Below are 17,209 nucleotides of genomic sequence, written 5' to 3'. Positions count from 1 at the left end.
GATCCCCTGCGCCAGCATATTCGTCATTCTTTCATGTACCGTACCCAACTATATGAGCTTCCGAGAAAAGCTGTATTCGAATGAACTGCACTTTATTCTTTCCTTTTCTTGGAGATTATAAGAAGGTATAAAGTGTGGTGTTGATGAGTCCATGATTGAACAACTTTAAACATTCTGATGATAAGGAGGTGGTCAAACACTATTACCACCAACTTTACTCAGGACTTTGCATTTCTGTGAGCATTTTCAACTCACTTCATCAGTGCATCGTACTTCAGATACGTATAGTAAGCAGAAAATATTACCTTTCAAAGGTTAAGGAATCCAGCTGTGTTAGCTCTATGGCATTCAAATGTGGACCTTTCGGATATCTGCACTGCAGTAACTTACTTGAAGCAAAAAAAGGAGCCACATAAGGCTGAAAATGCCGATCCCCCATGATTCAGCAGTGTTTTCACGTGCGCTGTTTGCAGGCAGGGTAAAATTTAATGGTGAATTTAGATCTACTATGGCGTTGAGAATCCAAAGCATTCGCAGGGCTCGGCCGCCATGCAGTAGTAACACGTAGCAGTGCTCGGCGTCCAGCATGCAATTCCGGAACCGTTCCGCAGATCTGGATGCAATCATGCAAGCAGAAGAACAAAGGATATGCACAATTTGAAATGGTAGTAATCATGAATAGCGGCAGGCATGTACTAATAAAGATAACGCACATATTGATGCACACGCTGATGGAAAGATGTACAGGCTCAATGAGACCATTGACACCAATAAGTAAGGCGAAGGAAAAAAAAACACTTTGATGTAGAGAAGACGCACGATAACCTTCAAGCTCACTTTAGAAACACCACTCTTCATGTATAAATGACAAGTCACCCACATATTAGCATGGGAGCAAGCGCATGACAAAAATGGCGCTTTTCGATAGCAGGAACACGTGGGTACCGATAGAAGGCGGCAGTAAAACGAAGCCAAGAAATAAATGAAACCAATGTTTGTGCCCACTAAATTGTCCGGGAAAAGTTTACACGCGAATTTGTTAAGTAGTTAGGTGGTTAACAAGTTTGTGATAATTAACTTTTCAACGGTTGCGGTTAGACACCTGTCTGATTTAGAGATGCTTATCCGTCATTAGTAATAGCCATATCAGTGGTTAAAAGTTTCGAAAACTCGATAACCGTTAACGCTGTGGCTCGGCAAAATTTGGCTATTTCGATAGGATACATGTGCTGGAGAGGTCTCCTTGCCTGCATGCTTTTCAAAAGTGCATGCATTTTGGCACTATGTAGTCAGAATTTGTTGGGCCGCAGCGCCGAGGCCAATCGCGTTTTATAAATTATAAAAAATATATGGATAATAATAAAGAACAGGATGGATGGATGGATGGATAGGAGCGCCCCCTTTGAAACGGGGTGGTGGCAATTGCCACCATGCTCAGCTTTTCTTTATTTATTTTTTTTTTGTTTACTGTGTTGGCAATTCTCATTAATATTCTCCATCAACTTTGCCTACGGTTTCCTACTATTCTAACCTTATGCCACATCTCTGCTTTTCAACCACCAATCCTCCAATCGCTTTTTGCTGACTTCCACTGCAGATTTATTTACATGACCATTGTTATCTTTAAACCCTAGGGCCTCAGAAAGAGTGACTGTGCCTGCATCGACATCCGGATGGATACCATCACATTTGATTATGAGGTGTTCAATTGTTTCCACAGATCTACCACACACTGCACATGTGTCATCTTCTTCGTTAAATTTCTTTTTGTAGCTGCGCGTTCTAAGACACCCTGATCTAGCTTCAAAAAGTAGGGCACTGCCTCTTGAGTTATCATAGAAAAATTCTTTCCTGATCTGCCTTTTCCAGAATCGATATAGTTCTACACTATGTTTCTTTTCCATTGAATTCATCCAATTTTTAACTTCCGCGTTTTTAACCTGTCGTTTAATGCTCTTTCTTTCTCCGTCCTCATGACCGGCATACTTACTGGTTAGTTTTCTAGTTCTTTTCCGCCACTGTGAGTCAACGTTCTTTCTGTATAAATATTTAAATACCTTAGCTGCCCATCTGTTATCGTCCAATTTCCTCAGGCGTTCTTCATATAGTATTTTACTCTTAGCTTCCCGTGCCTCGAACGATGCCCAGCCCATATCCCCTTGTACTGCCTCGTTTGTGGTTTTGCCGTGGGCACCTAGTGCTAATCTTCCAACAGCTCTCTGATTTACTTCTAATCTCGACTGAACTTCTGCCCTTAAGCACAGAACCGCATTGCCGAAAGTAAGTCCCGGCACCATTATTCCTTTCCAAATACCTCTTAGTACTTCATATTTGTTGTACCCCCATAATGCCCTATGTTTCATTATCCCGGCGTCTCTTCGTCCTTTTGCCCTAAGAGCCTGTTCATGCTTTTCCGTGTATATCTGCCCTTCGTTTAGCCATATCCCGAGGTATTTGTATTCGGCCACCTTGGGTATTTCGTGGCCTTGTATTGTAAGCACCTGATCAGTTGTATCGTTAAAAATCATCACACCTGATTTAGTTGCGCTAAAACTGAATCCTAGAGCGTCTCCTTCGTCTCCACAGCAATTAACCAAAGTTTGTAAATCTTCCTGGCTATCTGCTAACAGTACAATATCGTCCGCATACATTAAACCCGGGAGTCGCTGCTCAACTACATTTCCACCTAATCTGTACGATAGATTATAACCCAGATTACTTTCTTCTAGCCTTCTTTCCATATTTATCACGTAAAGCATGAACAGCAGCGGTGATAGAGGGCAACCTTGCCTTAATCCTTTGTGCACCCCTACAGTTGTGGTACTTTTTTTCCCTTCCCATGTAATTTCAACTTCATTATCTCGGTAGATTTCCTGTAGAAAATCAATTACCTCATCACCAATACCTAAATCTTTCAATATGCTCCACAGGAGTTCCCTGTTCACGTTATCGTATGCACCGCTTATGTCTATAAAGGCTATAAACAGAGGTCTATTTTCCGCCTTAGCTATTTCTTCAAATCTTCAAATCTCTTCAAATCTCTCTTCAAACAGCTTCAAATCTCTAACTGCCCCCTGGTGCCGACCTGTATGAATTAAACAGTTAAATATCAGAAATTATCTGGTCAGCTAACAGTAATCACCTCTTTGCTGGTGTCTCCTACCGCAGGTAATATTGGGCCTGCAAAGCCACCTTCATAACTAAAAAAATTCAGTGGGGCACTTTGTTGACCAAAAGTGCGGTGAGGCGAAAGCCTTCAGCGCGGTGTTGCTGCTTGTGTCACTGATGTGTGGTAAAGATGTTAACGTTCGCCTCTAAAGGCCCATCTCCATGGACACATTCGAGGCGCACCAGCGCAGCGCCTACGCGTACCAGCGTACGCCGGAGCCGGACTGCGCATGCGCGACGCGCCGACGCGAGCCGGCGCTGGCGCTTGGCAAATATCTGTCCATGTCAGATATTCGCGCCTCGCTCGCGCCTCGCTCGCGCCGGCGCCGGAAGTGACTCGCTGGTTTGCGGTCTGTGTAACCAATCAGAGAACGTAGTTCTCTCGGCATCCGGTACGGCCCTTCGCGCCGTTTGCTTCGCCGAGCCGAGCTGAACGCGGTAGCCGCGACAGGCCATCGAGTTGCATGTGTTTTACGACGCTTGTCGCGGTGCGGCGCTGGGCGCGTAAGCGCTGCGCTGGTGCGCCTCCGATGTGTCCATGGAGATGGGCCATAAGAGTGTAGCGCGACAGCGTCTTGCAACGCTGCCAGAAAATCCACAGAACGCCATTGCCTGTTCGGCTTTACGCCTTGCTCATCGGTAAACTGGTTTTTGAGCAAAGGAAATGTATTTGTCTCGCATATCTCGGTGGACACGTGAACCTCGCCGTAAGAGAATGGAGGAAGATGGAAGTGAACGAAGACACCGTATTCACTAGACGCGCTTTGTTCACTCCAAACACTCGGGCTGGCATGGCGGAGTGCTTAGCGTGCTCATGTCGCACTCCGGAGATCCTAGTTCGATTCTCGCACTCGACCAATTTCATAATCTGTTTTATTATTTTTTTCTGGTCTGACTAGAAAAGCTTCACATCTCTTCTTACAACCTTCTGTCGACAACGATGAGGCGATAAAGGCTTATTTCGGCTTAAAAATACCTTTTTGTTTTTGAATTTCGGTTCACTTCCAATGAATCACCCACATATAAAGTCGTACGGCATTAAAGTAGGTATTTCTTTTTCCACAGTTTCACTTTTTCATGTCAGAAATATTTGCGAATAACAGCAAAGAAGACAGCAGAGATATCCACGGTTAATATTGCAATCATACCGTCTTATCGACAGCCGGATAGGTACAGAGTACTCCTAAAAAAAGCAATTAATGAGGCTGGTGTACGCAAAAAAAAAATGACATTACATTTAGACTGTGAAAAGGGGTGCTTGTTTAAAGACAGGCACTGATTGTTTTTTCTTCGTAAAACTTTGCTTATATAGTGAGAAGGTATTGGCCGAATTAGGATCTAGAAGTAAATTTTCGTGTCAGATAGACGCCTCAATTAACAAACTCGTCGGCAAAGTCAGTTTAACAACGGCAGAAACCTTACAGTAATGAATGATCAAACTTGGAAACAACATGAAAGGAAACCGTTGTCATCAAGCACGTCGTTCGACTGGAAAGTCCATCACCTTTCGCTGGAGTACATTGAAACTGCGCTTAATATTCACAGGCTGGCCGCAAGATTGAGGACAGTCGCCACCTCTGGACGCAATGGCTAACCCTCCATAGTGTGGACACCCGCTTGCGTCACCTGCAAGCCAGCACGGTTTTCGCGCGCGCGTACAGCGCGTACGTGAATTATGTATCTTCCTAGCTTTAATGGCGCACCTATTTACTTGCCGTACTCTGACGCTCCAGTAACGAAAGTAGTTGTGTATATCCAGTAGGCAATGCTCGATCACGACATCTTCAGTCGGTCTTCGGCAATGCAGATTCTTTGCCGCGTGGTGTTTAAAAAACAGTCAAGGTGGCGTTAAGTTGCATGTCGGACAACAACGAACTCGTCGCTTCCGTATACATACAACTGAATGCAGCCGCCCAGCTCTTGTAGGCTGCAGAAAGCAGTTCGAACGGGCCATTTTATGCCCTAAATCTGCAAGATCAGGTTCAGTTTTTTTATCTCGCTGTGTTCATCGGCTTGATAAGGCATTTATGCATTATTTATTATTATTAAACTTTGAGCCTATTGCGCATGCGGCACATCACATTAATGAAAAATAAAATTTGACCCTGGAAACTGCGAAAACGCTTACTATCTACAGCATGTCCAGCCCTTAAACAAAAGAGCACATATTACCTGATCAGACTAGATAAAGTTATACGACATTGTGGGCCAAGTAACATTTGTATAGGCTGAGTGTAGTGTTCTCCCACCCAAGCTCATTCCTGCTGACAAGTAAAAAATTATGACAAGAATACGAGCAACATATGAACCACGTCCGTCTATATAAGGAATATGACTGTACGTGCTTCATTGATTTTTTCCTTCAGACGTGGCGGTGTTTACCTGGCGAGGAGTAATCGATTTGATCTTCGCTGGAATACGGAGGCAATCCATTATTTCTGAAACCGCAATATAATATGCAGAAGGTTGTATTTCTGCTATTGTATTGTGGTCAATATGAGCACATATATAGTGCTACTGAGTTGATCATCAACCACGTGAAACATCGTTTTAGGGGTCATGACGCATCAAGCAATCACAAATGATATACAATTTAAAATAAAAAAACTTCGCATGAAAGGAATGAGCACTAAGTTTACTAGTGTAGCTAAGTTCTTAGTGTAACGAGCGCGAAAAAAGCTTTGGGTTGTGACACACTTCAAAAGCGTAGGAAAGTTCTGCGTTTAAAATTATTTCATAATATATTTCATTCATGAACCGGAATGGACCGAACCAAATATATTATTTGATTATTTCTCTTTGCGGGGAGATCATTGACTTAAAGAATACAGATGCCGGACTAACCTTTTCAAAATGTCTTTTTTTCCCAAAACGACTTCGCAATGGAACAAGCTGCCTGAGGAAGCAGTGTGCATATTATCAAATGATTCATTTTCTTCCATGCTGTGACATTTTGTATGTATAATAATTGTGTGTTCTTTCTATCTCAATGTTATCTTTTTTTTTAGCCACTTGCACGCACTGGCATTTGTATACTTTTTTCGTTTTCAACCCCCCCCCCCCCCCGCACACACACACACTGTAATGCCGGATAATGGCGCTGCCGGTATGATGATAAATAAATAAATATATAAATACCTAGCATCATCATGATCAGCCTGACTAGGCCCATTGCAGGGCAGAGGCCTCTCGCAAATCTCTCCAATGAGTCCTGCTCTGCGGAGCCCGCAGCCACCATGTCCCCGCAAACTTCGTCGTCTCATCCGCCCACCTAACTTTCTGCCGCTACCTGGTACGCTTTCCTTCTCTTGGAATCCATTCCGTTACTCTTGGAAGTTATCCGTTACCTTGAATTCGCTTTACTGCCCTACCCAAGCCCATTACTTTCTTTTATTTCAACTACGATGTCAGTAAACCGTAGGATGCGTTGTTGGGCAGGTTCGTTCATATTGCGTTAGAAAGATGGGATGAGCACATGGAACAATCACAAGAAAGAAGACGGGGCGGGCGCAAACTAGCAACTGAGGTTTATTCAGGGAATCGACATTTATACATAAGCATGTCAGCACTGGCAGCAAAGGGCATCAACGGCAGATGGGCGGATAAAAAACGAGATAAAAACACTAGGTGGATTCAGGTCATCATGTTTAATTATTTATTTATTTATTTATTTTATATTTGCAGATACTGCAGACCATACATATACATGGCCCAGGCAGGTGGGGCATCCGCGGCAAAAAACGTGAGTACACATATGACAAGCATACAGCTGTTCAGAAACAAAACACGTTTTCAGGAAACGTGTTTTTGTCTCGTTTTTTATCCGCCCTAGCTGCCTTTGATGCCCTTCGTTGCCAGTGCTGACATGCTTATGTATAAATGTCGATTCTCTGAATAAACCTCAGTTGCTAGTTTGCGCCCGTCCCGTCTTCTTTCTTGGGATTGTTCCATTTGCGCATCCCATCTTTCCCATTAATCCGTGTTTATTTCCCGACCCTCTCTGCCCCTTTTTGATATAAGTGAAGTGGGAGCAAAACTTAGACAAGGACGGAGATGAAACACATACGACGAGAAAAGCGCTTTCTTTTAGCGTGCTGTCAACGTTGAGACAGGAAAAGGGCAGAGACCAGAATAGCGTGCTGTCGACAGCACGATCTCCTGGACTCTGCACTTTTCTTATCTCAACGCTGAAAATGCAGATTTCCTTTCCGCAGCTCGCTTCGTTGTCCTTAGGAAAAACAATTTTCGTTAGCTTCCACATTTCTGACGCATAGGTTAGGAGCGGCAAGATGCATTTATTATATACTTTTCTCTTCAGGGATGTGGGTAAACATACATTCTTTATATGAGATAACCTGCCAAATGCGCTCCACCCCATTCTTATTCTTCTAGTTATTCCCGCTCATGATCCCGACATGCGGTCACTATCTGCCCTAAGCACACGCATTCCCTTACAGCTTCCAACACCTCGCTACTAATTGTAAGCTGCTGTTCCCTTTCGAGACTGGTCAGCATTACCTTGGTTTTGTCCATGTTAATTTTTAGACCTACCTTTCTGGTTCTGCCAGTTAAGCCATTGATCCTGCTTTGCCGTTAACCTCCTGATCGACTTAACAAGGCAGTGTCATCAGCGAATAACAGATTACTATGGTAGCATCCATTGACTGTTACGCCCAGCTGCTCCCAATCCAGGCGGTTGAATTCCTCCTGTAAACGTTGTCGAGGGTTCGACGGCATACCGTCTGGCCAGGAACCATGGCTTGATAAGATTCCCTGGCCACTGACCATGGCGAACCACAAATGACGTTTCGTCCTGTAAACGCTTGGTGAATAGCATTGGCGGGATCGTGTCTACCTGCCTGAGAGCTTTTTTTAGAGACATAACTTCGAGAATGAACAGACGACCAAAAGAACGGGCCAGGAATTTACATATCGTTTTTACACTACGTTGTGCAAACTCACGCGCTCAGCCGTTACATGAAATTACATGACGTCTTTACTTGACGTAGTCAAAAAAAAAAAACGCGCTCAGCCGAGTACAAACTTATGGAAGGGACGCTGATGCACTGGCTAGCCTTTTTATGAATATGAAAGGCCTCCAAGAGAACTCTTGCTTTTGTGCTTTTACTCCTGCCTAAAACCGTTGCTTCCTTAAACCGTGGCGCGCAGCTGCCCCCCATTACGTGCGAAACTAGAATCGCAAGCTTATCTTGTATCAGATTTTGAGCATGATCCCTTATACGGTCATTGAGGCAACGCCCTGTCTACCCAATATAGTACTTACCGCAGGACAGGGGGATCATGTACACCACTCCTAATTCACATTGGAGAAAGGCTTCTTCATGTTGCTTTTTGCAACCGCGCTCGCCGTCACGGGGGACGTGCGCGTTAGCACGGGGAGTCAGACGTGCTGCTCGTCGGCTCCGGCGATTTTCAGCCGGAGCAGCGGAAGTTTCCGCCTGACCCTAGCAAGATCATCCCCAACGTGCACCGAAAGCTGTCGGGAACATCTGGACACCAGTTTTTTCCAAGGTGGGCCCGGCTAAACCCCTTTTTCGGGCAACACATGGCCCGATCGGGCCGGTGGCGCGGCTAGGCCTAACGGCCGAACCGGTACGCGGCACATCGGGGCCTCTGGCCACTGACGCCAGTATGGCTGCTACGCAAATCTCCTGCCGAGGCTACGACCCCGAAAACATGCACTGGACAACGGTTAACCCAGCGGCAACCGAAGGCCCAGTTTCGGCAACGGTTACCCAGGCGGCAACCGGAGGCCCAGATTCGGCAAGATTTCGCAGCGCCGCGTTGAAAGCCGCAGTGCTGCGCCGAGCGCAAGACCAAGCCTTCAAGCCGGCGTCCGTAGACGCGGCCGGCGTTCACGCCGGAAACCAGCAGTCACCCGCCCCGCGCGCGGCGGGCCGCAGTCGGCGACTGCTCACGAAGTGGAAACCGCCTGTTATTCCCAAGCCTGCTCCAGACGACTACGTCGTCGTGATCAAGCCCCGGACCCGCGTCTCGTTGTACGAGACTTTCCAGGAGACCGGCTACGGCCGGCCGTTCACGGCTCTCCTGGGCACGCAACCCGAAACTGACCTTACCATAATACTGGTAAGAGAACAAAACCTCATTATTGTTCAGACTGCGAAACCTGAGCTAGCCGACCGTATCATCGGCGAATTTGAACTTAATGGACCCGACGGGAGTGTCCCCCTTGTGGGGCACCTGCGCCAAGACGGCAAGGACGTCTGCTACGGCGTCATTACCGTCCGTAACTCTGAAACTACGGACTCGCTCCGTACTAGGCTCCAATGGCGCTACGGCACCATCGTGGAAGTGCGAAAATTTGGGACATCCAACAAAGCGAGACTGACTTTCGCCGGAACAGAGAAGCCACGTATTGTGCACTACGACTCGGAGCTTGTACAAGTTAGGCCTTACCAGCGAACCATTCCAGCCTGCCGACATTGCGGTGTGGTCGGCCACCGCGTGGACGCCTGCCCCGGCCAGAGGCTGGACCGGTGTGGCCTGTGCGGACAGCAGGCTCTACTAGTTGAGGGGGTGCGGGCCCCTCACCAGTGCAACCCAAAGTGTTCAGTGTGCGGCGGGGCCCATGCCACGGGGGGTCCTGCTTGTACGGCTAAATATCGCGCTATCCAGCCCACGCATGCCGAGCGCGGGCGTAAATCGAAGCGGAACCGACGCAAGCGTGGCAAGCGTCGCCCGGACAAGCTGAAGGCCAAGGCTGCCGACCAAGCCATGGACCAGCCTGTGAATTCCTCTACCGGGAGCCAGGGAAACCCTCCAGCTGCGCCACCGCCGCCTCAACCCGGTGCAGCGAAGCCCCTCGGACCTCCCCAGAACGGCGGCTCCAAGACGTGGGCAAACGTTGTCAAGCAACACTCCCAGGTGAGCGGCGCGGGCAGGGCAGCTTCTCCCTTCCCTCCCCCTTCCCAATCCCAACCACGGCCAATCTCTGCCGAACAAAAAGAAATATCTGCTCTCCGCGAGCAGGTTGCAAATTTTCAAAAGCGCCTCGCAATAGCGGAGGCCCGCCAAAATTCCCCCAACCTCACCTCTGCCTCACCCGCAGCAGAGGCAATGGAAAGCGACGCAACCCCTTCAGGAGAGGCTGCGCATGCCCTCACGGCACTCGAGGCGAGAGTGAGCGCGCTCGAAACTCAAGTTAACAACAGAATATCCGCATTGGAAACGCAAATCAATGCCACACTTACGGCGGCACTCAACAAAATTAGCCACCTTGCGGCATCTATCCCAAACCTCATAACCGCTCAGTTCGCTCAACTAACCCGCGCTCCCAAGCGCGCTGGCCCGCTCAAAACCTTTGCAGGCCGGCAGCTCAAAGCGTCTAGGCGTCGAATCGCCGGAGAAGAAGAAGAGGTCCCCTGTGCCATCCTCAGTATAGAGAACGCTCCTCTCTTTGGAGCCACTGCCTCTCAAGCCTCCTCTCTCCAAACTCACAACTCTACCCTCGATCATGGCGGGCGCCCCTAGAAATAGGAAGCATCCGCGAAGCAATTCGATCCCTATTCAAATTGTACAGTGGAACTGTCGCGGATTCAAGGCACGCACAAAGCGAGCCGATCTACGCCTTTTCCTTACAACTTTCCCAGAATTACCTGCTGTGGTGGCCCTTCAGGAGCCAGGAAATGGCGCCACCCTTGCCAGTTACACGGTGTACCAGCAGGATGCGCAGAGCTGCCTCTGCGTACATAAAAATTACACGGCCTCCCAGGTTTACCTGGATCTTAGCGCTAATGTCACATTTTGTAATGGTGACAATCCTTCCGCTACGCAAACAGGACCCCCCATTGCACATACTCAACATTTACTGTCCCCCAAAGCTACCAAATGTTACATTCGCAGATATCTTCAGCCGGGCTTTGAAGGTCGCGAATCGGGATCCCCTCATAATCGTTGGGGACTTTAATGCTCCCAGCACCTTATGGGGGTACACACGTGAAGAGAAACGCGGACGCAAGTTGGCGGAGCTTGTTTCCACACTGGGCCTTACTCTTCACACGGATCCCGCGCAACCCACCCGTATAGGTAACTCCGTTACACGCGATACGTGTCCGGACCTCACCTTTACGAAAAATATTCGCTATGCAGATTGGAGGAACACGGAGGAATCCCTCGGTAGCGACCACTGCATAATAACCACTACAATCCATACCAAGCCACTAACAAGACCACAGGCCAATGCAAAACTACCCGACTGGACCAAATTTAGGAGCAGCTACACCAATCCTCAATCGATAATGGACCAAGGATACTCAACGTGGTCCCAACACCTAGTATCCCACTTGAAATCAGTCGAGCAAAATGTTCAACTCTCAGAGGCGAACCCGGCGGTGGATAACCACCTCCTCCACCTCTGGGAGGCACGACACAGCCTAGTCCGCCACTGGCGTCGTCAAAAACACAATCGGAAACTCAAAATTCGCATCGCGGATATCACCCAACAGGCGGCACAATACGCGGCCCAACTCGCCGACTCCAATTGGGTGCACCGATGCAACACTGCAGCTCGGCAAATGTCGAGTCGGAGTACGTGGCGCCTCTTCCGCGCCCTTATTGATCCGGCACAAACCCGTACTGAGACACAAAAACAGCTTCAAAGGGCTATACATAACTTCACTGGAGACACGGCCAAACTGGCCGATGCGCTCCGCGACAAATATTTGAGTATACACCAGTATCCCCGTGGTCAGGCGTACTCGTATGCAGGTTCCGAGAACGTGGATTTGGATCAACCGTTCCAGCTCCATGACCTAAAAGCGGCCCTGGCTAAAATGAAGCGAGGTACAGCACCAGGCCGGGACAAGGTGACGGTAAAGCTTATTGCCAACCTCCCAGATCCCGCCTACGAAACTCTCCTCGATTACTTCAACACTACCTGGATTGGAGGCACACCACTCCCCATAGATTGGAAAACGGCACTAGTAACTTTCATTCCCAAGCCAGGTAAAGCCATTAACACCGACAACCTCCGGCCCATCTCCCTCACTTCGTGTGTGGGGAAGCTGATGGAGACTATGGTCCGCGACAGATTGTCGGCTTTCCTGGAACAGCAAAACATTTTCGCAGACACCATGTACGGTTTCCGCCCACACCGGTCCGCACAAGATGTCCTGTTGCAACTGCACAAGGAGATTCTCGACCCCGTCGAGCACCCCAGCAATGATAAAGTAGTTGTCGCACTTGACCTGCGGGGGGCTTTCGACAATGTGACCCACGAGATCATCCTATCACACTTGTCGCAAACAGACTATGGGCGCAATACTTTCAATTATATCGAACAATTCCTTACAGATCGCCAATCCTATATCCGGCTGCAAGACACAGAATATGGCCCATATCAACTTGGCACACGAGGGACCCCACAGGGAGCTGTCCTCTCGCCATTACTATTTAATCTGGCCATGATGAAGCTCCCTACCCAGCTGGCAGAGGTCGCCGGTGTGCAGCACGCTCTGTATGCGGACGACATCACCCTCTGGGCAACACAACAATCGGTTGGAGACATCGAGACCAACCTGCAACAAGCGGCAGCTATTGTCGACGAATACGCTCGTCGCTGTGGTCTTGAATGCTCCCCGAGCAAATCTGAATTTGTGCCCATACGCCCCAACTCAAAGTGCACAACCAAAATTGCCCTTTCCCTACTTAGCGGACCGATACCTGAACACTAGGAGATCCGGGTACTGGGGCTTTTCATTCATCATAGGCGCAAGATAGACACTACCCTAAACAAGCTACTTAAGGTGGGGGACCAGGTGGGTCGGATGCTCCGCCGGGTGTCCAATAAAAGGGGTGGACTACGATGCAAAGGTGCCCTGCGGCTGGCCAATGCATTCGTGACCAGCCGGATTTTATATTCGGCTCCCTACCTCCACCTACGCAAATGCGATGAGAATGCCTTAGAAGTACTTCTCCGCAAGATTTATAAGAGAGCGCTCGACCTCCCCATAACGACGTCCAACAAGCGTCTCCTCGGTCTGGGGATGACCAACACCTTTGGGGAGTTACGAGAAGCTCATCTTAACAATCAATACTTGCGCCTAAGCAAAACACCTGCGGGGAGCCGCCTTCTGACCCGCTTACACATATCCTACGCAACACACACAGAAGAACGGGTGCGCATCCCTGAAGCCTGGCGCTTTGCACTCCAGGTGCGACCCCTTCCGAAGAACATGACTGCAGACACCCATGATGGTCGCCGTCTCGCGCGGGCGGAGGCTATTTCTCAACAATATGGCCATAAGCCAGGTGTCTTCTATGTGGATGCGGCCGGCCCACACCATGGGGGTTGGTACACGGCGGCCGTCATCCACCAAAACACTACAGTTCAGGGCCTTACTTTCCGTGCCCCAAACATTACATTTGCGGAAGAGATCGCCGTTGCACTGGCCGCCGCAGATCCAGAGTCCTGAGTCATTATTACGGACTCCAGGGGCGCCTGCCGCAATATTGAGCAAGGGTATATTCCAGACCGCGCTTTCAAAATTCTCCACGCATGCGAATACACAAGGTTTCCGACCCATCGTACCATCGTGTGGGCTCCGGCTCATGCGGGTCTTGAGGGGAACGAGGCAGCCGACGCTGCCGCCCGCGCGCTTACTCACCGGGCGTCGCCTCATCCGCAGCCTGATCCGGAATTCAATTTCAATCCGGCCATCACCTTTAAAGAGATCACCTCTCTTTATCAAAATTTTCATGGTCTCTATCCCCCTCCCTGTAAAGGCCTCACCAGGGTGGAGGACCGCTGGCTTCTCCACCTCTATACCAATACTGTACTGTGCCCGGCAGTACTTAAGCACTTCAATTCTTCTTTCTCGGGCGCGTGCCCACACTTTGAGGAGGAGTTTTCGGACACCTACCACATGGTGTGGGCATGCCCTTCCAATCCTACCTACCCACCCCACCTCCACCCCACTCGAGAGGACTGGGAAGCTGCCCTGCGCGGCTGCTCCGAACTCCATGCCCAACAGGCATTGGTAGCTAGAGCCCGGGCCGCTGCGGAAGCTACTGGGATCCCGGACTAGGGATCCCTCCTAGTGTTTGTAAGGGGCGGGCCCTTCCGGCTCGCCCCATCGACCTTTCACTGTAAATAGGAATAAAAGTTTTCCTCCTCCTCCTCCTCCTCCGTCACCGCGGATGCGGGGGCACAGTTTCGGCAAATTGTTTGGTTCGGAGTATAAAAGAGGCACTTTGTGTGGGCTGGCCACTTTTTTAAGGTTATGTGACACCTCATGAATATAAAGCAACGCCTTAGGTTTGGGCTTTGCGCGTTCAATTGCAGCCACGTTTCGTCGAGGACGAAATTTCTTTAGGAGGGTTTCGGCTACTGCCGTAAGGACCGAGCAAGGGAAGCCTGCGGCCAAAAGTCTGCGTACCTGATGGTCGAAACTACTGTGCATCACGTGCGGACACGATATCCGAAGCGCGGTTTCCAGGCAGAAAAGTGCAAGAACTCTTTTAACGGTCTTAGAGTGAGACGAGTCATAGGGCAAGAGTTCCTAGGACAAGAGAAGATATCACCAGCGAATTTCTGATGACGCTGGATACCTCTACCATTTGGCTGTTGCTGAAGGCCACTGTATAATTTCTTAATGGATACCATCTCACCGCGGTATCCCGGCCAACCAGAGAAGCATCCGTGGTACACAAGAGACATAATTGATCTCATAATCAAACGCTTGCGCAAGCGCAGCCGGTCAGGAAACGAAAGCCGCGATTCACTACTACTTTCACTCAAGTCGGAGCTAAAGACAAAAATGACACAAGCTAAACACTTTTACTTCAACACAACACAGTCAACATTCATGAAAGAGAACCCATCGAAATTTTGGAAAACAACATTACCCTCTTCCCATGACTCTGTATCCTTCATTATCAACGAGCAGCCTTGTGCTGGTCCCGTAACCATTTCTGAAGCCTTCAATAGCTACTTTCACTCTGTCTTTCATCGTGATGATGGTACCAATCCTCCTTTCATTCATAGCTCGGAACATCAGTTACCCAACCTCGAAGTAAGTTACGCTGGGGTTCACAATCTGTTAGTAAAAATTGACACAACTAAAAGTGCGGGACCAGACACCATACCTAACATGTTTTTAAAGAGGTACTCGGAATGGAGTGCCCGTTACCTTACTGTGATTTTCAACAAATCACTGGACACATCCTCCGTTCCCCAGGCTTGGAAAATTGCTAATATCATCCCGGTGTTTAAATCTGGCGATAAACAACAAATTAGTAATTACCGACCGATCCCCTAATTTCCACTTGCTGCAAGCTTCTTGAGGACATTATTCACAAGCACCTTGTTCAGTTCTTAACTTGCCATAATCTACTGTCACACTGTCAGCACGGTTTTCGATCCGGTTTTTCCACTGTCACTCAGCTCATTGAATTTACTCACGACATCGCTTCCTCTTTAAATAACCGTGATCAAATAGATGCAATATTTATAGATTTCTCCAAAGCATTTGACGTGGTCTGCCGTAATAAGCTTCTTCGTAAACTACGCGCCATGTTTAACGGCAATAAGTTACTAGACTGGATAACCGACTACTTATACTTAAGATCCCAGTTCGTCACTTTTAACCATGCACAGTCATCGTCAGTCACTGTAACTTCAGGTGTGCCCCAAGGATCGGTGCTTGGGCCTCTACTCTTTATAATTTTTATTAATGATGTAGCTAATGTTACTAACGACACCGCAGTGAAGTTACGCCTATATGCCGATGACTGTGTGCTTTACAGCAACGTTGCTAACGCCGATGATCAAGAGGAACTAAACAAAGTGTTTTCATTGTTCTGTGAATGGAACATGGCAAATGAAAATTAATTTCACTAAAACAGTTGCAATGACCTTTGGTAACAAAAAGAATCCGCTGCATTTCTCTTACAGTAATAACGGTAACTGCTTGACCCACGTCAGCGATTTCAGATACCTGGCCGTTATATTTTCGCATAACTTAAAATGAAATGCTCACCTAAATAACATATCTGGGAAAGCACTTCGCAAACTTGGCTATCTCAAACGAACCTTAAAAAATGCCACGGAGGAATGTAAATTAACTGCTTATACAAGTCACTATTTCGACCCATCCTGGAGTATGCCTCAATTGTCTGGTCCCCTCATTACGCCCGCGACATTGACCGTTTAGAATCAGTTAAAAAAAAACCAATACGGTTCATCTTCGGCCGGTACGATCGCAAGTTTTCACCTTCTTCCCATATGCACAGTTTATGTTCACAAACTTTAGAACATAGGCGCACACGTGAACGCCTCATTATGCTGCACAATATCGTTCACACGTCATCTGGCATTCAGGCACCCTTCACATTTGTGTCCTCAAGCGCACGTGCAACCCGACGGAACCACCCATTAAACATTGTTCCCTTCAAACCACACAGATTGTTTTAAATTTTCTTTTTTCCCTCTAACTGTTGAAATTTGGAACGGATTGGACGGCTCACTTCGATTATTGCCAATTGAAGAGTTTGTTGGTCAGTTGCCTGACCATTTGACCTGTTGATCTGTTTTTAACACTTTTATATTGTCTATTTCTATGCTACCCATGTTATTTGTTTTTACTCGTGTATTTACCCACTCCTGCTATGTCTCTCCTCAGAGACAGCAGTATTTATAAATAAATAAATAAATAAATAAATAAATAAATAAATAAATAAATAAATAAATAAATAAATAAAATAAAAAATAAATAAATAAATAAATAAATAAATAAATAAATAAATAAATAAATAAATAAATAAATAAATAAATAAATAAACGATGTTGTCTGTTGTGTTGGGTTTTGTGCACATGGGCAACTAAGGCCATCATGCGCCAAGATCAAGGTACAAAGAAGTTGTTTCTTTCCTGAATTTCACAGAAATATTAAAATCATCGGTGGTGTTGAGGAAGTAATGCATTGGATAGTGTTACTTAGCGATGAGAGAAGAAAGAAATTTTAAAACTGGCTAATAGTAGAAGCTTTAAAGAAGGTCGAGT

General features: G+C 47.5%; 1 protein-coding gene across 3 annotated transcripts in view; it reads right to left on the bottom strand.

Annotated features, from left to right (window-relative positions):
• Window positions 1-17,209, bottom strand: part of LOC149325871 (uncharacterized) — a 141,979-nt gene that overhangs the window by 75,144 nt on the left and 49,626 nt on the right. The window contains exon 5 of one of the 3 annotated variants that reach the window (XM_089563884.1): window positions 1-613. This exon is cut by the window's left edge and continues 120 nt beyond it. The exons of 1 other annotated variant lie outside the window; for it this stretch is intronic. In XM_089563884.1, coding sequence (XP_089420010.1) covers window positions 349-613 — 265 coding nt within the window. In that variant the 3' untranslated portion in view covers window positions 1-348. The remainder of the gene's footprint in view (window positions 614-17,209) is intronic. One more of the 3 variants, XM_089563888.1, reaches the window with a different exon arrangement.

Source organism: Amblyomma mixtum, chromosome 10, assembly GCF_055824585.1.
Source record: "Amblyomma mixtum isolate Tamu chromosome 10, ASM5582458v1, whole genome shotgun sequence".
Classification (NCBI taxonomy): Eukaryota; Metazoa; Arthropoda; class Arachnida; order Ixodida; family Ixodidae; genus Amblyomma; species Amblyomma mixtum.
This window is presented reverse-complemented; position numbering and strand designations above follow the sequence as displayed.